Source organism: Cynocephalus volans, chromosome 6, assembly GCF_027409185.1.
Source record: "Cynocephalus volans isolate mCynVol1 chromosome 6, mCynVol1.pri, whole genome shotgun sequence".
In the NCBI taxonomy this organism is placed as follows: domain Eukaryota; kingdom Metazoa; phylum Chordata; class Mammalia; order Dermoptera; family Cynocephalidae; genus Cynocephalus; species Cynocephalus volans.
In genome coordinates, this window is record NC_084465.1 from 10,068,340 (window position 1) to 10,093,281 (window position 24,942).

Here is a 24,942-nt window from a genome sequence, read left to right on the forward strand (position 1 = left end):
AATAGAGAAAGAGACATCTTTCAACATTGGATTTGGTTTTTGTAAACTCCAGCTTTAAACAAACCGGTAAATGACACAAAGAAGTTAATCTCTACAAACAGGATAAATGTGCTATCCCACTTCAAAAATTATATGAATTTAATCCCCCATCATTCATGCTATGTTGGTGACTGACATGGGTGAGGGGGGCTAGTGGTGGGATAAGACTTGCGTGAAATATTTTTGAGATATTTTAATGTAATCAGTAATTGACTCAGGGAAGAGAGTGGAGTTAGGAAAACAACTTTGACCTTGTGCAGAGAAAGCTGTTTCTACTCTCTGCTCCGTCTTTCTTCCCGAGCCTCCCAGAAGCTGAAAGGATGTTCAGAAATTTGTTGTGTAAATGCCATTTTCAAAGAAATGTTTTGTTCATTTGTAAAGCAGAAAGGCTAATATTTGCCTTACCCACCTTGCAGGGGGCTGTGCGTATCCAAGGAGATCATGCATGTGTAAGAGCTGGAAAATGCTGTGGATATGGACCACGCATCACTACTGTGTCTGTGTAAGGACACTCTTAAGGGGAGTGTGGACCTCAAACTGCTGACTGCTACCAGTCAAGTATGACGTATAACACATGTTCTCAGTTGCCTGGGAATTTTTTTTTCTCTCACAAACACAAAAATATTCCTCGTAATTGCAATAAAATATTGACTTCGCTTTTGTTTTCATGAAAATTAGATAAAATATGATTTAAAAGAGCCTTTCTGAAGCTACAGTAGTATAAGTATACCGAGACCACGCAGTGCCAACGAATAAGATAGTTTGTTTTATTAACAGATCTTAAAAATGTTTCTAAGAATAGCAGCCTTGGAAGAGAAATGCAAATGAACTTTGACCACTATACTTTTCCTATTTCCTCTTTTTGAAAATAAAGTCTGCCTGAAATATGTCTTCTATAGCTCCTTTCTTGAGCATCAGTTGCAATTATTTATATCACAAAACCTAATATTAAATTATAAGCCGCTTGTGTCTTCCAATATTTTTTCATGTGCCTTTCTCAAAACATGATTCAAATTTCTTTTTCTCATTCCTCAGAGTACCTAGTAAAGTGCTAGATACTGCACAGACCCCCAATAAATTCTTCCTGAGAATTGATTTATTAAGCTGAAACAAACTAATATTAGCTACAAACCATTAAAATATTACCATATAGACTATTTAACATTACCAAAATCTTCTCTTTAATAATGATACTAAGAAATTTGCAGAAGTGGAATTCTTATAACTATATTAAGTTAATCAGTTGCTGAATGTGAGCCTTGTCTCTAATTCAAAGCTCACTTCAGAATTAGAATTGATAAGCCAGAAATATTTTACTTTTATATGCTAATGAGTTGTTATGACATAATGAAACTGATTTTCATTAGATAACACATGAGAGCCTGTCTAATTCTAGGGCACGCTATAGTCCATCTCTTAGAATATTTGTTTAAAAATGCATATTTATTAGTATTTTATGTCAATATCTTTTTCTTAAGCAGTCGAAATTAAATTTCTTACTGTGCAGTTCTACTAAGCCCGACTGGATAAAGGAAGCATTAATGTTCAGTAAATCTATGCCAAAGATCTTTTTGACCAGTTTCAATTTTAAAGGTGGCATTTTCATTTTCTCAATGTAAGAAGAGAAAAATCAGCACAAACTCCATCTCTCTTTTGTACCAGGAGCATTGCATTGCTTAATTGCCGACAGCCTCGATTTACTAAGTAGTAAACTGTTAAGCACGCATCATTACATTCCTTAGGACACCTCTTTGAGTGGGTGCAATAATTTAGTACCGAGTATGTCTAATTCTCCCTTGATTTATGGAAGTGGTAATAATATTCCATCTCACATAATGCTTTGCTAGGAGGAACCCAAATCCAGGCACTAAAATCTTTATAGCCTCCCCAGGAGGAGTTGCGACGCAGGTGGTATTCTCATTACTGCAACTGAGAAAATGGAGGTGATTTCCTGAGGTCTCCTGGCAAGTCAGTTATTCAGGCAGCAGAATCGAGGTGTCCTGATGCCTAGCACACAATCACAAAAGCATAGAACTCCCAAGAGAGTCACCCAAATCACGTGTGCAGAAAAGAAGAGGGAAAATGTTGCTCCAGATGCTCATTGCAGAATCCCCATAGCAACCTGTCACCGTTCCCTTCTGACTGCACATAAAACACACCGAAGGGTGTCAAACAACATAAAATGCTAATGGTGCCCTTAATTAGGTGGGACCATCACTCTAAATCTCTTGCCTCCCCCTGTCCAAGCTAGCGGCCCCAAATACCTCTTTGTGGTGCCTAATCCTGAAAAGCAAGACGACGTTACAGAAAACAATCTTTAGCTTGCAAGGGACCATCAAGCTCTGATGATGATGAAGTTTGATAGCAATAATGTCAAACTTTATACAGTCATAATCCAAGTTTACAATGATACATTAAGCCATAATGCTACTATTTATATCACCATAAACTTAGTTTATGGTGATACAAATAGTCACGCTAATGGCATTAACAGAAAGCATTCATTGGAATCACAGCTGTTGAGTGCTGCTTTTATGCTATTAGCATTGCTGTTTATATCACCATAAACTTAGGTAGTCAAACTTGTTACATATGAATATACAAGGAAGATAGATATCCACATTTGATGCCCAAATCTAGGATCCTGTACTGAGATTGTATAGCTGTTGCTGTCCTGTACATATTAAGGTCTATCTAACTCTCCATTAGGCTCTGCTTCTGTTGCACGATGTTTCTGTAGGAGCTACAGAAGAGCAGGTCTGTTTTCTGGCCTCCTCTGAGGGGCCGGAAACACCATTTAAACGTGATACAAAAGTGCAAGCCACAGATGCTGGGCAAACTTACTGTCTCCTTGGCAGCGCAGGGGACCCACGCTCAGCTTGGCTTCAGAGCCTTGCCTGTCAGTATCTCCAACCACCACCTGGCTCACCGGCAGGTGATCTTTGTAGGATAAGAAGCCAGCATCCTTCCTCCTGGGTCACGGGGAAAGAAAAGAAAATGAGGAGGCTGAGTTAGAAACATGTCTTTTCTGCTAATTGTCCCACTATGCACAACATTTCAGTAATTGTTAGGAAATTCACTAAGCAAAACCACAGATAGAGAGCTGTTTTCTATCTTCATAGATCGTCTCCTAGCATATCACTCGGAAGCAATTCTGGCATCGTTGCCTTCTGGAGAAAGAGCTGACACCCGGATTTGCAGAGATTCTCAACCAATATGCTGCGTCCTATTTTAGGTTGAGAGTAGACCACAGCACATGCCAGACACCCAGCACACGTGCAGCACATTCGCTGTTGCCACAGAATCAGAAGTTCAACAAAGTCAACCTGATCGTTTGAATAACGAGTGCAAGAAAACCCTATAAGAAAAACTTTGTCTCCTTAATTGCTCTGAAGCAGTTCCTTCAGAGACTTTCTTTTCCTGCTAAATTTCCTTCATCTCGTCTTGTTTACTTTAACAACTGAAATAGTTTATGTGAAGTTTCCAAAAGAGAGCAGGTGCTCAATAAATATCTATTTCCATCTGTAATGAGGAGTGGAGCTGAGATGCAAGCCCAGTTTGGTTTCCCTCCCGGGTTCTCCTGTGTCTATACTTATCCTGTTTCAGGTCTTCGAACTCTACCGCATACCCTTCCTAAATGAAGGAAGAAGACAAGGCTAGCTGCAAAGTACTGATTCTAGGACGGTGCATAGAAACCCAGGAGATGTTCTCCGCGATGGACCCAAGGCAAGTTATGCACAGTGGTGTGGTTTTGGTTCCTGCGCAGCACAGATTTCACCTTAGGAAATCACTACCCCTCTTTCTCTTTTTCTGTTGCTGTGGCTGAGGGATGCTTTATTTGGGGCTGGATGGGTGGGGGAGGCACAAACCAGTGTGAAGTTATCCCGTGTCCATAAAACTGATCACAGAAAAGAAAATGGATTTTGGATGATAGGAGAATAAAAGAGACCGTTCAATAATCAGGTTAAAGATGTGTCAACCACATCTCTTGGCAAATAGTGCAGGAAATTGAGGGGGACCAACGTGGGAGTCTGCCTTGAAAACGCTATGCTGTTAGGAGCAGTTACTTATGCCTCTGGCCTTCTAAAATGTCAGTGATCATAGGAACTGACATTCAGGAGGGAGTCACAGAATTTGGCCAGTGGACCTCAAACAAACGTATTTTACACTGCCTTAGTTATTTCATTATTCCTAAGTTTCCCAAATAAACTCTTTTTTAACTGTTTATCGAATCTGAACTGAGATCATGGAAAAGAACTGTGATGCTTATTATCACTGTAGCTACTAATGACTGGGCCTCAAGTATCTCAGTGTTGTTAATCCCTTACTGTGCCTAATTCATAAATTAAACTTTATCATGCACACTTACATATAGAAAAAACATAGTATGTATAGGGTTTGTAACTTTCCATGGTACTGACCACGGTTTCAGGCATCCACTTGGCGTCTTGGAACATATCCCCCATGGATAAGGGGGGACTACTATACATTTTAACAAAATGTGTGTAAGAGCAACTTAAGAACAAATGTTTGGAAATATTCTAATCATTATGTAATTTTATTTTATATTTCTTTTTGGCAGCTGGCTGGTACTGAGATCAAACCCTGGACCTTGGTGTTATCAGCACCATGCTTTAAGCAATTGAGCTCACCAGCCAGCCCTTATTATGCAATTTTATTGCCAAAATTGATATGTGTCTAATCTTACAGGAACTCACACATCTACATACTGTCATAATTTGGAAATATAGTTTTTAAATCTTTGTAATAATAAGTGTAGAATTTCAGTGGGTTTTGTACTTTTAAAAAAATACTGAAGTTAGCCTTTAGTCAGCTATTTTGAAAGAAAAACTAACATCGGGGATGATAGAAATTTATGTCACATTTTATTAAAACCTATTCATCAATGAAATCGAAAAACTAATGTCATGATTAAGTGAACTTAGTAATGTACATTATTTCCATTTTACTGATGAGAAGAGTAAGAATCAGAGAATTTATCTTGACTGAGGTCACCAGTTCATATGTGATAGATTCAAATCCATACTATCTGGATCTCATCCTTGGACTTTTCACTAAAAAAAGGAAAAAACAAGACAAAACAAAACAGAATAAACTGAGTTCCCTCATGCCCAAGTCGACCACTGTTCTTAATGATACAGTATACTGAAGTGTGTAACGGGTTGCAGTACAGCTAATAGTAATAACACTCAGATATTCTTTATTAAATCAAGAAAAGAGGAAAAAAATTGTCAGCTGAGAAAATAAGAAAAAGTTGATTTCTCAATCATTTTTTGGTCAAAGATCTAAGTAGGACCACAGAGGTTTCAAAGCCATAAAGAACCGGGTGTGAAACTCACAAAGCAGTGGACTGTACATTGGTTGTAGAAACTAATTCATGGTGGCAATAAAGTGGTTTGACTAGCACAAAGTTTCTCATGTGATTCTACAGTGCAACCCACTTTTTAAAAAAGATTTGTGATTTGGAGAGAGGCCCTCTAAAATATCTATATGCTGTTCATCTTAGCACCTGTGTGAGTTTTTAGCAAGCAATACAAGCCTTTGTGGAAAGTTGCAATCCTTACAGATTGAGGTCAATCTAATTTAGGGAGATATTGAGTAACTATTTATTATGTTAGCATAATAAGCTAATTACATCTGTTAGTGGGCTTGTGCATTAGAAAAATTCTACTATTCACTTCAGATAAGCCCTCAACTCAGACTCCTGAATAATCTTACTATCAGCATTCTTACTAAAGTAAAACTTGATTCTAAGGATTTTTCTTCTCTAAACTGGCATTGCTGTTATTTCACTTCAGTACTGTTTTTCTGAGGAATTCTGTCTTACTCTGCAGTTCTTGTCTTGCTTGCTCTCTTCATCCTGCAGAGAAAAGCCAATAGGCCTCTGGGCAGTTCAGTCTTGCCCTTAGCTCAGTGAAAAAGCAAAACAAACAAACAAACAAACAAACAAACCAAAAACGCTAAAGAAAAGTTAACATCCCAAGTTTTTACAATTGTGAGCCTGCTTTTCTACCAGATGAAAGTTATCATACTATGAATCTGTTCTATAATTCTAGCAGAGAAGTATGTCTCTTTTGTGAACTTATAGAAGTACTTGGTAACCCTTAAAAAATTATAGTCCATGCACTTTCCTGTATTTCCATCACAGCATCACCTAAGCTAGAAATTTCTGGAAAGAATCCACGCAAAGTTATAGCAACAGAAGATAGTTCACAAAGAAATGTAGAAATGTAAAATAAACACATGAGAAGATGCATAATATTATTAGTAATCAGGGAACTGCAACTAAAACCACACAGATGAACTTTACACCTACCAGAATAGCTATAATGAAAAAGACAAGATAATAACAAGTGTTGACAAGGATTTGGAGAAACTGGAATTATCATACATCACTAGTGGGGATGTAAAGTGACACAGTAATTTTTGAAAACAGTTTGGCAGTTTCTTAAAAAGAAGTTAGACCTAAGTTGGTTGGAGTGTGGTGCTGACAACACCAATGTCCAGGGTTCAATCCCTGTACTGGCCAGGAAAAAAATAAATAAAATAAAAAAATAAAACATAGATATACCATATGACACAAAAATTCCACTTCCGGATATGTTCTCAAGGGACATGAAAGCCTATGTCAAAAAAGCCTTTTAGGCAGATATTTACAGAAGTTTTATTCGTAATAGCCCTGAGGTGGAAATAATGCAAATGCCCATCAGCTAGTGAATAGATTATCAAAGTGTGGCATATCCATACAATGGAATATTACTCAGAAATAAAAAGAAATAGAATGTGGATACATGTTGCAATGTGAATAAACCTCAAAAACATAAGTGAAAGAAGACAAATACCAATGACATATTCTATAATCCCATTTATATGAAATGTCCAAAAAAAGGCAAATTTACAGAGATGGAAAGTAGATCAGTGGTTGCCTGGAGCTCGGGGTGGATACAGAGAATAATAGTAAAAAGGAATCTTACAGAGTAATGGAAATGTCCCAAATCTGGATTGTGGTGATTTGTTGCCCAATTCAATGAATTTACTAGAAATCCTTGAATTGTACAGCTAAAATGAGTGAATATTATAGTATGTAAATTATACCTCAATAAGGTTATTTTTAAAAAAGCACTGTAAAAATAAATTAGAAATTTAAAAAAGCACTGTAGACAGTTGCAAATGTCAATTGGCAATGGGAGAAGACAATTCCTTTGTGTACATCTTACTGGGAATGCTAGGGTATGGAGCTTAACGGTATGTCTCCTGGCTTTAGTGTCTTCTACTTGGTGATTGGGAATCTGGGACTACAAAATCTTACTGACTCCTTTTTGAAAAGTGGCTTTACCCTGCTTTTAAAGTTTCTATCAGATTTACATATCCCATCGACCTTGCTTCCCAAATAGGATCTCAGAACACCTTTCTCAGAACACCCCTGTTCAGTGTTTACTCTGCTTTCCTCACCCTTGACATCTATAAACATTCTTTAATAAAGGTCAAGATTTTTAAATGGCACAGAACATCCTAGCAATTTCACCATGTTCCAGTCTCTTACTCATTCTTTATTCAGAATTTTCCCCCTTTATCACAACCTGGAATACCTGTAACATTCCCAAACTAGCTTTAAAATAGGGCCTGAACTTCATTGATAGAAAGCCAAACATTCTTAATTTTCTATGACATCCTTAGTAGTAAAACTCTGTTCAACTGTCACCATTTGTAATTGTAATATCCTGAAAATGCTACTAATAACACACACCCAAGATTTTTTGATTCATTTCAGTTATTTTTATTAAAGGATCTTTGGATTGTTCTTATTTTTTTCCATCTCTTCAATTAAAAAGCACATAAATTATAGTTGTACAGAGTTTTAAAGTATTCACAGTCTTATTTTATGGATCTCTCATTTGATCCTCTTAACTTAGTCAATAAGCTTTGGAGGTACAATGAAATAGGGAGATACAGTTGAATCTGACAAACTTTGATTCCCAAATAATTGTTCAGCAACACATCTACTGCACAAAGTGAGACAGACTCTATTCAGGCATGAGATGCTGCTACATGGTATAAATACTACATGATTATTTAAAAATCTATATCTAATGTTATATAAAAAACAGTGGGAAACCTATAAACTCAAATCTACACTAGTTCTAGTTAAATATTTTCTGAAGCAAATGAAAACTTTTGTTTTATTTTTTGTCCTCCACTCCAACTTTCTGTATTTTCTCTGCTCTGGGATGTACCCCACCGCCTTTGCCTAAACAGGAAACCAAGGCACCCACTCTTCTTCTGTCCTGTGCTCTGTTAAAACCTGCTCTAAGAGAATAATGTGAGAAATCATTTTCTCCAGTTTAGTAGAAGAAATGCTTTAATGAGACTGTTATACACAGTTTATGGGAGGCCATTGTTTTGGACTAGACCCCTGCACTGGGCCCCAACAGACCAGACAAAACCAAGATGGCGTCACTTGTGCTAAGTGCCATGTAACTAAACTGAACTTTGAAACAGGCCAGTTTTCAAAAAAACAGAAGATTCACAGCAACCAATCAGAGGAGGCTCAGTTTACCTGAGCCAGTGTGATAAGGAAGTTTTCACCATTTTAACCGTCGTAGGAAAGTGACTTTGAAATGAGCAATCTGCTCTTCATTCCCCGTTTCTGCTTTCTTCAGCCCTTTTCTATCTTATAAAGCCAACCTCTGCTCAACTCATTGAAGCACCCATTCTATTTTATAGAATGAAATGTTGCCCGGTTGTAGAATCACTAATAAAAGCCAAATAGATCTTTAAACTAAATGTGTTGAAATTTTGTCTTTTTGACAAGACCAAGGGCTGCTCCTGGAAATCAGATCTCTACAAATGGTGGAGGTTGCATTGGGAAGAGGGAGGAACATTTCTGGCGTTACTGAAATGACTATGTGGAGGTGACTGCATGTTCCCAACAGAGGAGCAGATTTGCCAGTTCCTCTAGGTTCATTTACAAAAATCTCTTTCGTATCAGAAGTCAATGCAGGGGCTATCTCACATGGCTGGGTCATCAAAGGATGAAATAAACAACAAAGCCGTCCGATACACAATAAAATAGAACTTTTTAAATACTTCTAATGGTGTCTTCAGTCTCACCATTGACTATTGAGATTTCCTCAATGGATGCAAGGTAGTGTTCTCTACAAGGCAATTAGAGTAATTAAGAAAACAACCAGCACAATTAGATCTTTAGAATCCATGCCTATGTCCCCTATGAAATGAAAGTAATTACAGATTCAATTACTCCTTTTCAGTGGAAATAGTGTAGGCTTTTTATAAATGCAAGACAATTATCTGTTCAGTTTAGACTCTCTTAGAAAGCCCTTGCAACCATTTGGGGATTCTAAGCAAAATGTTCTTTGATTTGCTCTTCTGGAATGCATGTTCCCTGAGGGCAGATATATTGTTTCGTGAAACTTTATAAAATAAACACAACTAGGCACTTAAAAGTAGCTGGCTCCGTGTGTTGCATGATCAAATAAACACATGAATAAACATAAAAATTAACTATGCACAATTCTGAAATAGTTGTCAGTACACGCAGTGAAAAGGCCACAAGACTTAGATTTAAAAGACAAGTCCTAATTTGGCTCTGCCTCTATGTAAAAGTAAGCTGGTTAATTTATCTGGGCCATTGTTTCTTCACACTGATATAATATGACTTTGATTTTGTCCTTTGATTCTAAGTGTGTGTGTGTTTGTGTGTTTAATTCTAGAGTAACAAGTAGTAATCATTTAAACAGATTGGGCATACTTAAATGTGTGCCATGAAACATCATAAATGTTAGGTCTATTTTTCATGGAGTGGGGTCATTGGTTGTGTGAGCTCTTTGAGGATAGGGCTTCATGGTCTTACACAGTTTTCTCAGAAGCTATTGGAACAGTACCCAGCACATGTTTGGGGAGATTATCTAGTTATCACACTCGTTTTTCAGAGGTAATAGACTAGGAATAAAACAATGCCTTGCCTAAGGTTCTCAGCTGGTTAGTAGCTGAGCTAAGAAAAATAGTTTGAACCTCCAGTATTCTACAGTTTAAGAAAAGATGCATGTTTACATTTCTCAAATTCTGCTGAAATAATTTCAATTGATTTCCTTTAAGTGATATGAAAATCTATTATTTTTATCATATAGGAAAATAATGTCACTGGATTGAAGACTAGTTTGGACTATTTACATTTTACTTTGCCCATCTATATTCATATTTTCCCTAAACAAGAGTTCCTTACATTTTTGAAAATCATGGTTCATAGATTGCATGATTAGCAAAGAGGTGGTCCATGATGCGTAGCCTCAGTGCCATTTCCATGTATTATAATCTCTAGCAATTAATGGCCAACTCCTTGCATTTCAGAAAGTAGTTAATGAGAAAAGCTTCCTTTATACTGGGCTAATTTTTATATCTTTAAAAATTAGGGTGAATAGTCTGGGCTCTGTCAATGTTTTTGAAACTTTATTTCTTTATTTTTGTAGTGAAAATATAAATTTATTAAAACAAGCTTTTCATGGGTACATATAAATGCTAATCTGATAACTGGAACTATCAGCCAGAAGTAGAAACATTGTAGAAAGAATTTGCAATAGGAAAAATGACTGAGAGAGGTCTCTAGGATAAGAAATAATTGCCAGAATCAAAAAGCTACTTTTAAATAGTTCTCCTGTTGTATATTTCATATTTTTTAAGAGATTAAATTCTATTTTAAATTTTACAGTGATGGCAACAAAATCATAGAGTTTAATAATGGCCAAAGAGAACTCCACATTGCCTGGTTCAAGAGATAGGAATATCCAGACGGCACAGTTAAAACTGTATATACAAATGGTCATCAAGAAACCAAATACACATCTGGTTGAATAAGAGTTAAGGACAAGGATGGTAATGTTCTAATGAACACAGAATTGTAATCCTACTTGTGTGCGTTAATCATGAAGCAGCACTGATTTTCTTGTTTAAAAAATGTACATTTCTTATGGATTCTGCTGTTTAACTTATATAGACTGTATGTGTGCATGTATGTGTGTATGTAAATGGTAAAGATTATGTTTGGATTCTAAAATAAAAGTTTACACTGTATCTAGTTCATTTTTATATTCTTTGAAAAGTGCAAGGACACCTTTCATTTGTAATTCACTACCTTGTCTTTCTTTTACTAAGGAAAGCATCATTACTTTATTTCTGTTATAAACTGTATAGGTTTTGAAAACAATGAGTGCTTTTCTTGATTGGAGATGGTTAAAAAAACCAACAAGGGAACAAAGTACTTCACATGGATGTCCCACAGGCACATCAGCCATAGAACATGGACTTGACACAAAGTGTGCTCAAGGAGTAAGTGAACGTGTCTACAGCCAAAATGTTCAATTAGTACCAAGATTAAGGCATTTGATGTACTGCAGAGGTTCATTAATTGATACAGAATGGGGAGTTACAATGATGAATGAATACAAATAGGTCAAACAGTAATACAAGTAGTAGATAATCATAGGAGAAAGCAGTTTCAAGAAGGCTGACTCTGTAACTTGTCAGAAATGGGAAACCTGAGAGCAGAGGGGTGTAAGAGCTTGCTGGTGTTAACCATGAACCCCAGCCACCTCGATGTTATCACTGATAGGACCGTAGGCTGACAGAAGTGAGGTGCCTTTATTTTTTATTTTTATTTTTTACCTAGTGCCAAGAATGGCAGATGATTCATTTATTTATTTTATATTTTATTTTATTATACTTCTCAATATACATTGTAGTTGATTTTCATGCCCCTTTACCCGTTCCTCACCCTCCCCCCCCCACACACATCATATCTGTTCACTTGACTTAAACAGTTCAAGGCATTTTGGGGGTTAGTCTGTCTTCTTCCCCCCACCACCTTTGATTTGTTTGTGTGTTATTTATTTATTTATTTTTAGTTCCCACAAATAAGTGAGAACATGTGGTATTTCTCTTTCTGTGCCTGACTTGTTTCACTTAATATAAGTTCATCCATGTTGTTGCGAATGGTAGTATTTCTTTATTTCGAACCAAAAAAACAAATTCAGAAATTCGAACGTCACATGCACCTGGTCACTTATGACTGCCCCCTGCTTTTGCACTGTCTACCTTCCTTTTCACTCTTGCCTTGACAGCCCTGGGTGGCTTTCTTTAAAGTTGCTCATGGCTGGCGTCATTTCACAGGTTCTATATCTAGAGCACAGGGTACAACCACACATACTTTCCCCACAAAATTTTGAAAGGATAGGCCATTGCCAACACGTCCATGTACCTTCACCTTGAAATTAGACAGGGATATTCCATGCTGATGTGAGTCAGATGGTCGTTGTGTCTCTCAAACTGCAGAAAACATGAGTCAAGCTCTCTGATTCATTCTCTGTAGTTCCCCTCCCCACTTGCATGATGCGATGGTGGTTGGGGGTAGATAGAATAGGCTGACAACTCTACAAATAAATCTTTCCCATTGGTCTCTTAAGACTTCTCCAAGAATGGTTGAGCTTCTCTTATGTCACCTGAGAAGGTTAAATGGGTAACACTGGCAGAGCTAGCACTCAGCTTTGGAATGTGGGGGTACTCAATACCTTAGTCTAGTTCACAGCCTGGAGAAACCTAATTAATGACTTCTTCCTTGGATATGAAAAAAACTGTAAACCAATTTTTATAACATTACATTTTTACCTAATTTACTCTCTGTAAAGTATTTCTTAACTGTTCCCATACATGTCTGCAATCATGAAAGACAATAATCAGAATCTCTACTCCCTAAGTTTTTGCTTAAATAACTTAGCTCGCTCAAAAGAACATTAGTTCAGATGTATTTGGCTTCAGAAGGAAGAGCAATGTGCCTTTAATTTTTATTTGATGAATCTGACCATCCTAAAAATGCTATTTTTCAGTGGTACAAGCATTCTTCTTTTAACCAAGAAGCATCGATTTTTCTTCCTGTTGCCATTTCTAAAGCCTCCTCCAAGTATCACAAATCCATATAAATGATTCTCATATTGATGACTTCCGCAATCTTTTTCTCTCCAAACATCACATTATCATTAAAATTCATTATCAAGGCCACTTTATCTCAGCAGGTCATTTTGCTCCCCTAGTGGACACAAAAAACTGGTTTGAAGGTAGGAGTGGTTTCTTTTATCTATCTCTGAACTCTGTAAGGCCCTTAAAATGATCAATATTTGTTTTTATGTTATCAATATCTTGAAGATGTTGTGGGATATAAACATAAGAAAAAGGTACCCCCCCTCAGCTACAATATCGAAAAGCACTTTTTCTTCAAGATGAAATGGTCCAAATATAGAACTAAAATTTCAAAACACCTCTCCGTAACGGGGACTAATGTGAGTCAGAAGGCAGCCACAAAGAGCCTTAAGGTTGCTGTCAGTCTCAAGCCTGCAGGAAGAAGGATGAACCAAGAAAATTGAAAATAAGTGATTTAAAGTCTGGAAGGGAGCCAAAAGAATTATGTATCATAAAAGCCAAGGAATAGCTTCCAGGAGAAAAGAAGTGGCCAGTTATGTTAAATATTGCAAATATGGGTGGTATCAAAAATTAAAGAGTTGCACATCAGGTATGTCAATATGGAGATCATTGGTGGACGTAGCACAACAAGTTCTCGCAGAGTAGTGAAGAAAACGTTTAATGGTTGATTATCAAATGGGAAATGATAAAGTAGAGGGAAAACTTCAACTCTCGAAATTGGAACAAGAAATAGAAGGAGCAACGGTGTAGAAACTAACGGAGTTTTAGCACTGAGATTTTCTATATAGCCTGGGCACTGAATCAATTAATTATGCTTTATCATATAGGCCTGTAATCAAGTTGCTAACATTATTTTCCAAGCTTGGCAGCAAAAAGCCATGAACATAACTCTCTTATGGATATAGAAAGCATAAAACTTCATCCAGAGGATGACTTAAAGTGGCAGATAATCAGGAACATTCTGACCACTGCTGGGGAATGTAAGTCACACCTTAGCATTCTCTGATTTCAGATGTCACGAACAAAGAGCACCTGAGACTCTTTCTTCAAATCATAAATGGTCAAGCACATGGCTTTTCTGCAATTTGATGGCCAGAATATTTTGGGAAGATTCTTGGGCCTGCACCCTTGGAGAAAGTGACTGAAAGAAGAATTAAGTTGATAATTTCACGGTGAGGTTCTAAACTTTGTAGTTAACAATAGCCAGCTGGATCTTGGATCTTTAATGGGTTTGGAGAAAAACAGAAATTCAGTAACCTACTCAGGGACATTCTCAAACTTCAGTTAATTAGATCTTAATAAACAAGGTCATCTCTATTGGCAAGCTTACTTTGTAATTTAGAGGGTGCACCATTTATAATGCAGTCCAACTTACACATATTAAATGACTTATAAATCCTCCCTTCAGAAGAGAGGCAATAAAAATCCATCACTGCTAATTGAAGAATTACAGATACCATCAAAGGAAGGAGTGAGGGGCCTGAACTTGTAGGGCTATGCAAATCTCGAACAATGCAAAACTCAATTTAACAACAGTTTTATGGAGTGGATAAAGCATATGAGTGCCTTGTTTGTGTGAATTCATTTTTTTTTTCTTGTGAGAATCCAGAAGGGGTAATTGCCAGATGCTTCTTACAGGGCAGAGAATCTAGTTTGCAAATAATCTAAAAACAGAAAAGAAAAGTAATGTAAACATGTCTATGGAGGATTTAGTCATTTTATTTCAAAATAAAACAAAATCTACTTTTTTCACAGTTCCAAAGGTTAGAAGTTCAAGATCAGGGTGCCAGTAGGGTTGCTTTCTGGTGAGGCCTCTTTCCTTGGCTGGCAGACAGCCACCTTCTCACTGGGTCCTCACATGGCCTCTCCTCTGCACACACATGCAGTGAGAGAGCTCTGGGGTGTCTCTTCCCCTTCTAATAAGGGCACCAGTTTATCAGATCAGGGCCCCATACTTTTATGACCTCATTTAACCTGACTTACCTCCTTAAAGGCCCTATCTCCCCAAACACTGGGAATTAGGGCTTCAACAGACAAACTTTAGGGGGACATAGTTCAGTCTATAACAGTTGTATATAATTTCTTTTTATGTTGCATTTTAGAAAATATTAATGCTGGGAAATGATAATAAATTACCTGAAGGAAAAAAAAAAAAGATGTTTGGTCTCCCAAGTGTGGGAAATGCTGTATATATTCCTTATTTCACTCTTGAAGACCCAAAATACCAAATTGTATTATAAAGACGATGAGAATCCCTGCATCAGATAAGATACACTTAACATTTTTAAACTCAGCATCCTGGAAAAGGAATTTTTTTTCCAGCACAAATATTATTATCCTGAGAAATAATGTTTTATTATGCCAATCTGCGGAGTATAGTTTTTGACATTCTATAGTTTCTCAAAAGCAGCTTCCCACTCCTGCCCATTGTCTATCCTGTTTATTTTCAAGGAGCAGATGTAATTTATGTAATTGAAAGATTTAAAAAATTGAGGCAGAAAAAATTAATACCTATCAGATTTATGTGCATAAAATTGCTCATAGTATTTCCTTATTATCTTTTAAAAATTATTTATTTACTTATTTTAATTGACACATTGTAATTGTACACACTTATGAGGTACAATCTGATGTTTGGCACATATATATATTATATAATGATCAGGTCAGGGTAGTTAATGTATCCATCATCTCATGCATTTATCATTTATTTGTGGCAAAAACATTCAAAAGCCTCTCCTTTAGCTACTATGTAATATACAAAACTTAGCTGTTAACCATAGTCACCCTACTGTGTAATAGAACATCAGAACTCATTCCTCCTATCCAATTACAATTTCGTACCCTTTGGCCAACTTCTCCGTTTTTCTTTCCCTCTTCCCCTTCCCAGTCTCTAGTAACCACTGTTCCACTCTCTTTTTAATACCAACTTTTTTTTTTTTTTTTTAAGATTCCACATATGAGTGAGATCATGTATTTGTCTTTCTTTTTTTTTCCCCTTTTATTTTTATTTTTTTATTTTTTTAATTTTATTTTGTCGATATACATTGTAGCTGATTAATGCTCCCCATCACCAAAACCTCCCTCCCTTCTCCCTCCCCCCCCCAACAATGTCCTTTCTGTTTGTTTGTTGTATGAACTTCAAATAATTGTGGTTGTTATATCTTCTTCCCGCCCCCCCCCGGTTTGTGTGTGTGTGTGTGTATGTGTGTGTGTGAATTTATATATTAATTTTTAGCTCCCTCCAATAAGTGATAACATGTGGTATTTCTCTTTCTGTGCCTGACTTGTTTCACTTAATATAATTCTCTCAAGGTCCATCCATGTTGTTGCAAATGGCAGTATTTCATTCGTTTTTATAGCTGAGTAGTATTCCATTGTGTAGATGTACCACATTTTCCGTATCCACTCATCTGATGATGGGCATTTGGGCTGGTTCCAACAAGTTAAAAGACAACCAACAGAGTGGGAGAAAATATTTGCAAAATACACATCTGACAAAGGATTAATATCCAGAATATATAAGGAACTCAAACAACTTTACAAGAAGAAAACAAGCAACCCAATTAAAAAATGGGCAAAAGAGCTAAGTAGGCATTTCTCTAAGGAAGATATACAAATGGCCAACAGACATATGAAAAAATGCTCAACATCACTCAGCATCCGGGAAATGCAAATCAAAACCACATTGAGATACCATCTAACCCCAGTTAGGATGGCTAAAATCCAAAAGACTCTGAACGATAAAGGCTGGCGAGGTTGCGAAGAAAAAGGAACTCTCATACATTGTTGGTGGGACTGCAAAATGGTGCAGCCTCTATGGAAAATGGTATGGAGGTTCCTTAAACAATTGCAAATAGATCTACCATACGACCCAGCCATCCCACTGTTGGGAATATACCCAGAGGAATGGAAATCATCAAGTCGAAGGTATACCTGTTCCCCAATGTTCATCGCAGCACTCTTTACAATTGTCTTTCTTTCTGTGACTGGCTTACTTCACTTAACATAGTGACTTCCAAGCCCATCCATGTTGCTGCAAATAACAGGATTTCATTCTTTTTTTTACAGCTGAATAGTATTCCATGGTGTCTATATATACCACATTTTCTTAAATCCATTCATTCGTTGTTGGACACTTAGGTTGATTCCTTGGCTATTGTAAGTTGTGCTGCAATAAACATGGCAGTGCAGATATCTCTTTGACAGACTGACTTCATTTCCTTTGGGTATATACCCAGTAGTGGGATTGATGGATCTAATAGTAGTTCTATTTTTAATTTTTTTGAGGAGCCATCATACTGTTCTCCATGATGGCTGTACTAGTTTACACTCCCACCAACAGAGCACAAGTGTTTCCTTTTCTCTGTATCCTCACCAACACTTATTTTCTTTAGTCTTTTTTTAAATAGCCATTTTAACCAGAGTGAGGTGATATCTCATTGTTGTTTTGATTTTCATTTCCTCAAATGCATTTCCAGAACTTTAGAAAGTAATAAATGAGATTAAGAGTCAGAAAGGTCGAGAGAACACTGGTGAGTCCTTAACATCTTGATCATGAATGCAACGCCTGCTGTTATATGCTTGTCCCCACCAGCCAGAGACAGTGTGTGTCTTAATCAACTAGCATGGAACAACTGTTGGGCTTCTGTAATAAAGCCCATTAAATCAATTTTTCTTCCTTGGGAAAAAAAAATGAGAAGCTACTCAGCCCAGATGTCCATCAACAAAGGAAAAATAAAAAAATTGGGATATATTTACATAATGAATAACACACAGTAATGAGATAAAATAAACAGTGGGTACACACAAAAACATGGTGAATCTTCAAAATATAACACTGATGAAAAAAGTCAGATGCAAAAAAGTCCATGTTGAATGATTCTGTTTATATGATTATCAAAAACAGGCAAAAGTAATCTAAGGTTATAGAAGACAGAATAGTGGTTACCTTTGGGGGGATTGATTAGGATGGGGTGCAAAGGATCTAGGGAACTGATCATGGTTTGTATCTTGATCTGGGTGATGATTTCATGGGTACGTTGATATGTAAAAATGTAAAAATGACTGAGCTCTACATTTCAGACTTTTGCTTCCCTCTATGAAAGTTATAGCTCAAGAAGGAAAACATTTTGGTGGCTTATCATTGCTTTCTAGGACAAAGTGGAAATTCCCAGTCCTGGTCCCTTCCATGGAACATTATCATTGCAACATTCTGTGTGTGGGGGTGCCTCCGAGCACACAGAATATGAGGTAGTCACTCCTTGTCTCCTTGACACATAACCCACTCACTATTACTCGATGTTGTTTACTTTCACACTTTCCTCATTTGCATGTGTCTTCTCTTTTCTAGGATGTCCCCTTTCTCTTTCCCCCACCTAATGAAATCCCTCTATCTTTAAGGACTTGTTCAGTTGTCATCTCTTCTGTGACACTTTCCCTGACCCCTCCTAGATGAATTAACTGCTGCTGCTTCTGGTTTCCATAGAAATTTAATTATATGGATAATGTAGTTATGTTTGACAACATAGATTGTGAATTTTTTGGGACCTTCCTGGTTTCAGATATTGATCTCCTCGTCTCCATAATACATTCTTACTATTCATCCTCCTTTTTGGATTGGGTCTTGTTACCAATGATGTAGTAGGTTATATAATTCTCTGTCCTCCTTATTGCAATGTGACCTTCTGAGTAAAGATTATGTCATTTTTGTAGCCACAATACTTGACCTTGATATTATAACTTGACCTTGATAATTATCTTTATATTATAAGTAAATTTTACATTTCTAAAAGCAGATACTTTGCATTGTGAATTAACATAGTTAATTTTTTTGTTAACGTAGTTAAGTGATTAGAAGGTGAGATTTTGATAACATCGCTTACAACATCTATGTTATTCCTGGACAGGAAAGTATTCTGTTTAAGAAAAGAGGCTCTGATGTCAAACTATGTTTTGTTCCTGTGTCTTCTCTGTAAGTTGGACAAGTTCCCTAACTTACCTCTCAATTTCCTCTTCTGTTAAAAAATGTGGTGTGGGGTGGTAAAGCTTAAACACATTAACTGACTGTAAATTACTTAGCCCTGTGCACGTAGTAAGCATTCATTAAGTGTTAGGTTAAACCATATGAAATTGCCAATATTCACTTACGTGTTTAACATGAAAAAATGGCAGTTTCACGTGGTTCAACGTAATGTTCACTACTATTAGTCACCATTATCCTTTCCCTTTACAATGCTGTCCAACAAACAGCTCAAAATAATATTTAGTAGGGCTATAACACAAATTTAACAGGTGTATAAAGAAGTCTACTTTTGGTTGGGGCTCATGCTTTCTCCCAGGTAATGAAGGATGATCTCTGTCTATAACAGGAAAAAGTTCATGACAGAGGCGGCAACTTGCCAAGTCTCCTGCCCTTCCTCTGAGCTTGGGCTGCCTGCTATACAGCTCCATCAGCATCAAGGTTAATTCTCAGAGCACATAAACTAGCATTTTAATCAAGTGCACACATTCTAACTAGATCCAAATATGAATTTATTTAAACATTGTATCGACAAGCTGACTTGAAAGAGTACTCGTGAACTTACTTGTAACAACTTTCAGACAGAATTTGCTTCCTTATTCATTCAACAAATATTTACTGCATGTCCACTAGGTTCCAGGCACTGCCACTGGTCTGGTGGGGAATGCAAAATTAGTAAGTCCCCTAACTCCAATATTCAAGGACCATATAACTTACTAGGCTTTTCATGTCTTGTTAAATTTTTTCCATAACTGAATAACTAAGGTAATACTCGATTCCCCCACCATAGCACATCAGGGATCGGTCTGTTTTGTTTCTATTTCTTTTTAGTACTTTTCCGTTGCTTTTCTTATTCTCTTTCTTAGTATTGCACGTCTACAGTTCTTCAAGAATAAAGTTTACCTCTTTGATTAATCTTAATCTCCCAATGTAATTCCCTTAATAAAGTTAATATTCGTTTAACTAGTTATAAGCATTCTTAAGAAAATCATGCATTTTAATTATAATTAATGAATATTCGATTACTGAGATTCTGAAATAAAAATTATACTGCCAATGATGAAAATGCACAATATCTGAATCTTTTATTACAGAATTACCAATAAGAATAATCTACGGAGAATAACTAATTTGTTCAAGCTGTGGTTAAAGCAAGTGCATGTGGAAGTAAATGTTTCAATATTACCCAATAGAAATGTTCTCTCCTTTATGTAATGTCTTTTACTGGAAGACTGTAGAACACATTACTAATAATGCCTTTCCTGGATACAACGCTCCTTTGAGAAGGGAGACAACAGTATTACTTCACAGACTCCAATGTTTAAAATGTAAGTCAGAGGTGTGAGATGGAGAACTCACTTCTCTACGTGTGTCTTTTGATCATCTTGTGCATTGTCACTCTGGGTATCTATTAAATGACCACACTAGCTCTTTTCAAATGGGCATACAAGAGGACCTCTCTGACTTCTCCAGGAGATATCAAATATCCCTTGGCATAGCAAGTAAAATAGATCAAAAGGAAACCAAACCCTTTAGAAGAAGGCAGAAAAGAGTGAGAAAAATGGATCTTTTCATTTTACTACATTCTAGAGATAAAAAGAGACATAACGTTGAGGTAAGCAGGAGACAGGAGTTCAATATAGGGAATAAAAATTAATTGCTAGATGGAAAATACAGACTTCTCAAGGATTCAGGTCAAAGATGTCTGGCATGTTTGAAAAGGTCAGGTTTGAGGAGGAGACACTTAAAAAGATACTTGAGAAAGAGCCTTCAGAAAGCTTTTCACGAAAAGGAGATGCACTGGCCTTCCATAATCTATGTGCAATTGCCCCCTGTGCATAATTTGTTTATTTAACCTCACCACCTACATTTTTTGTTGCACTCAAGAATTACCTGCATGTAGGCTGCTACTTATTACCTGGCTGCCAGGAAAGAAGGGAAAAGCTGATTGCTAGGCCTTCAAAAATGGAAACAAAAGAGCCTAAGGTAGCATCATTTGCAGAGGAGGAGTCCCGGGGTGCCACGTGGGGAGAGCCTCACTCCCCGCTGCCTACTCTCCTCTGTACCTCAGGCCGTCAGTCTCCTCCTGTGTTTAACTTACTTAGGGTACGAAATAATACTCCAAATAATACTCTAGTTGATGCTAGTCAAACACTGCTTATCATTATTATCACCATGGTACAATGTTCTTTTTCCTTGTCTATCTGGAATATTCTCATATTTGGCAGGCTAATTTCTGGCAATCCAAGAATTAGATATGTGTTTTAATCAAATACAGCTGAACTTATATAACACCATAATGAGCCAGTCCCCCCTCATTTGTTAATCATCTCACATTCACTGGGTTTCTTTCCCTTTTTCTGCTTCAAATTTTGCTAGTGGTGGCATAAAGCTCTCACGTATGACCTTGATTTGTCCTACTCATTCATCAGTTACACATACTGACTTAAGCATTCCAACATGTAATTCATCTGCTTCCAGCCCTCAATAAAAATTGCTTATTGTTTTTCTTTACATGCAGGACCACTGTATTATAGTGTCCACGAAGATCCTAACTTAAGTGCCTAAACTATAACCACTCCATGATTCTGACGGTCCTGATTCTGATATTGTGGGAGTGGTGGGCCAAGGGGGTTCAGGGTGTACTTGCATGAAGTAGTCAGCAGTCTTGGGAACCTAAATGAAGAAGAGAGCTGAAGGGCTGAAGCTTGTTCCTAAGATAATGGATCAGGCTTGGAGAAAAGGAGTAATTTTGAATAAACTGAGATGCCACTCAAATGGTTTCAGGTCATTGCTAAGAAAGATGCAACAAAAAACTGATTTAGGTGACTTTCTTCACTTGCCATGATGGTGGTGTGGGCCAGACCCTGTGTCCTGAGGATTGGGTACCCCACATCTGTCCTAGGAAAGTGCCAGAGAGATTCAAGTGGCAGGTGGAACAGGAGAGAAGGGCATTGACAGATGCCGCAAGGCCACTGGAAAACCATGTTTGCACTCATGTGTAAGCCATCCACTGGGAGCTCTGACATAACTGAAGAGAATTAGAGAGTGGCTGAGGATTCCAAAATTGCTAATTCATGTGGAAACAGAGAAATGCAATTTGTTATGTTATTACTAAACTGATGTGGCATGGGGAAATACTAGTCTCAGTGGGCAAAAAGAGAAACAAAATTTTTTAAAAACTTGATTTCTACCTGGGTTTCAGAATCACAATTTATTAAAAAGTGGGGTCTTTTGGTATAGAGTTATGTTCAGTGTGGTTCTTAGACATGTTGTGCCAGTATCATCCGGGACCTCATTGGCAATGCAGAATAACAGGCCCCACCCCAAACCTACTGTGAAAAAGTCTGCATTTAGCAGTAGTCCCAGGTGATTTATATGCACAAGACCTTAGGAAATGGGAGACAAACTGATGGGTTAGGAGTTAATTTGGCCAACAGACAAAAACAGCAATTTCACTGTCTCTCTTTATTTATTTACAATATGTCTGTCTCCTGTAGGTAATTGAGGCTTAGGTGTGGTACACAATACATTGAACTTTGTATGATAATATTTTAATAAAATTATGCATGTTTTATATCTGTACTAGTCTTGTAAGATTTTTGGCTCTAGGTTCATGAATTAACATACAAAAAGAATTCCGCTCCCATGAAGAAAGAAAGACCTACTATGAAATCAATGCTCGCATCCATTTCTCAGGCAGTTATTCGCAATCAAAGGGCAATTAATGCATCATAACCATCTGAGGACCTTGACGGAGCTTGAGGTCCTAGAGATTTTTGGATAAGTGTGAGACATTTGACATCTCTGATCTCAGATCACAGTGATTCTGATACTCCTCCTCCTCTCCCAGCTTTTAAATAAATACACGAGTAAAACTAAAATAGCCTCTACAAAGTAATTTGTACTTCCAAAATTAAGCAATACTTGCTCTCTAGTATTCACGTAAGTATTTGTTTTTTGTTTGTGATCATTATAATCAATGAGTTACATTTGAATAAAGAACACAACACATTTCAGGCAAAGGAATGAACTTCTAGATAATGTCATTCAAACTACTCATTATACAGATGAGGAAACTATGCTCTAGAAAGGTAAAGATCATAGCATTTATTAATATTTCTTCTTTATACCTCTTTTATATATCCAATTTGATTTCCATTAATATATATGTATATAGCACAATGTTCATGGCATTTAGACTTTAATTTCAGTGCATCAACTCTACTGATAATTTTAAAATTGCAAAATGTTTAATTTCCTAGTTAACTAAAACTATACATAATTGATGCAATTTTGGACCACAACGACCTATGAACATCACGTTTCTTTCACCATCTCACTTTCAACTGTCTTTTCCTCCAGTGAAATTCAGCCACCTACTTTCATGGTGATACCCTTGACCTGGTTGTGATGTTTTCAAATCTTTATTTTAATTACCCTAACCTCTACCCACCACCTTTACTTTCCCAGTTCACTTAGTCTGGTTCCCACATCCAGTATTTCTTCTGCTGGGACCTTCAGTTCATTGACTCTGCAGTTCACTCTGTGCTCCACTCCTGTTTCACTCCCTCCTTAACTAGCTTAGATTCCAGGGTCAATTGCTATTATCACCCCTTTGCAAAACACACAAACAACCTCAGCTCCCTCTGGTATGTATGCATGTATGTATGTATTTATTTATTATTGTCACATAATCATTATAAAAATTTATAGGGTAGAGTGAGATGTTTTGATACATATATGCATGTGTAAGGATTAAATCAGGGTATTTAGCATTTCCATCATCTTGAACATTCATCATTTCTTTGGTTTGACAGCAAAACCTCAACGGTGTTTAAATCTAACCCTCTGCTAACCTGTGCACTTTTACTTTCCTGGCAATTCCACTAACTTACCACAGTCAGTTTTACTCCCATTCTCTTAATCAACTCCTTTTCCTCTCTCCTCAGACCTCAAAAACTTTCCCTCCCTCCTGACTCAGTAGGTAGCATCACCTGGAAACTCAACCTTGGGAAAACCAGATCTGCATCAAAGTGGGAAAACTTGGTTGGAGAAAAACAAACACACACAGGTGCTGACCAGTCACACATTACACACAGACCACAAATACCACCTGGGTCCTCCGTGCTGTAGGACAACCCCATTAACTCCTCTAATCAATTCCATCTCCTGCTCATTCCCCTTCAACCTCTAGCCCAAATCCCTTTCCTTTCATACCTCAGGATCAGCTGATGACTTCACCTCTTATTTCTGAAAAAACAAAACAAAATAAAACAAAAATAAAAACAAAACATAAAGTAGAGAATCAGCCCAAGTAGGATTAAATCATCTTTGCACCCCTAAATCTACCTATATATCAGTCCATATATCCAGCCTTTGTGGACATGATGGACGAAAAGTCCCTGCCCTAATGTGAGACCAACTGGCTGTTTCTTCACCAGACCCCATTGCCTCTTGTCTGACCAAGTTCTTTGTGCTTGCTGGTGTATTCTATTTTATTTTCATCTTCACGTTTTCCCTTTCTATTGGGTCATTACCCAGAGTGTGAAAATATCCTACAGTATTCCTGTCTTAAAACAAGCATATACAAATTTCCTCATAGATCCTTATCTCCCTCTATCTATTGCCTCATTTCTATGCTTTTTATTTTTAGAAAAAAAAATCCTCAGAAGAGCTGTGTGTACTCAATGTTTAATTTTTTCTTAAGAAAAACAAAAAAGTCAGATGTTGATTTTAGTAAAGGCAAATTTGGCAATCTGGATCAGCCTTTCTGCTGCAGACAATGAGGAAAGCTAGACAAAATATAGACATATATAAGGGCTATCAAAGTAGGTGGAAGCTGTGAGACAAAATGGCCCTTTTCATAGCAT

At 37.0% G+C, this 24,942-nt stretch overlaps 1 protein-coding gene across 1 annotated transcript in view; it reads right to left on the bottom strand.

Moving 5' to 3' along the window:
• The window catches only part of CNTNAP2 (contactin associated protein 2), a 1,419,793-nt gene that overhangs the window by 369,483 nt on the left and 1,025,368 nt on the right, over positions 1-24,942 (bottom strand). Inside the window, exon 15 of the mRNA XM_063100985.1 lies at positions 2,884-3,011. Within this exon, the coding sequence (XP_062957055.1) occupies positions 2,884-3,011 (128 nt within the window). The remainder of the gene's footprint in view (positions 1-2,883; positions 3,012-24,942) is intronic.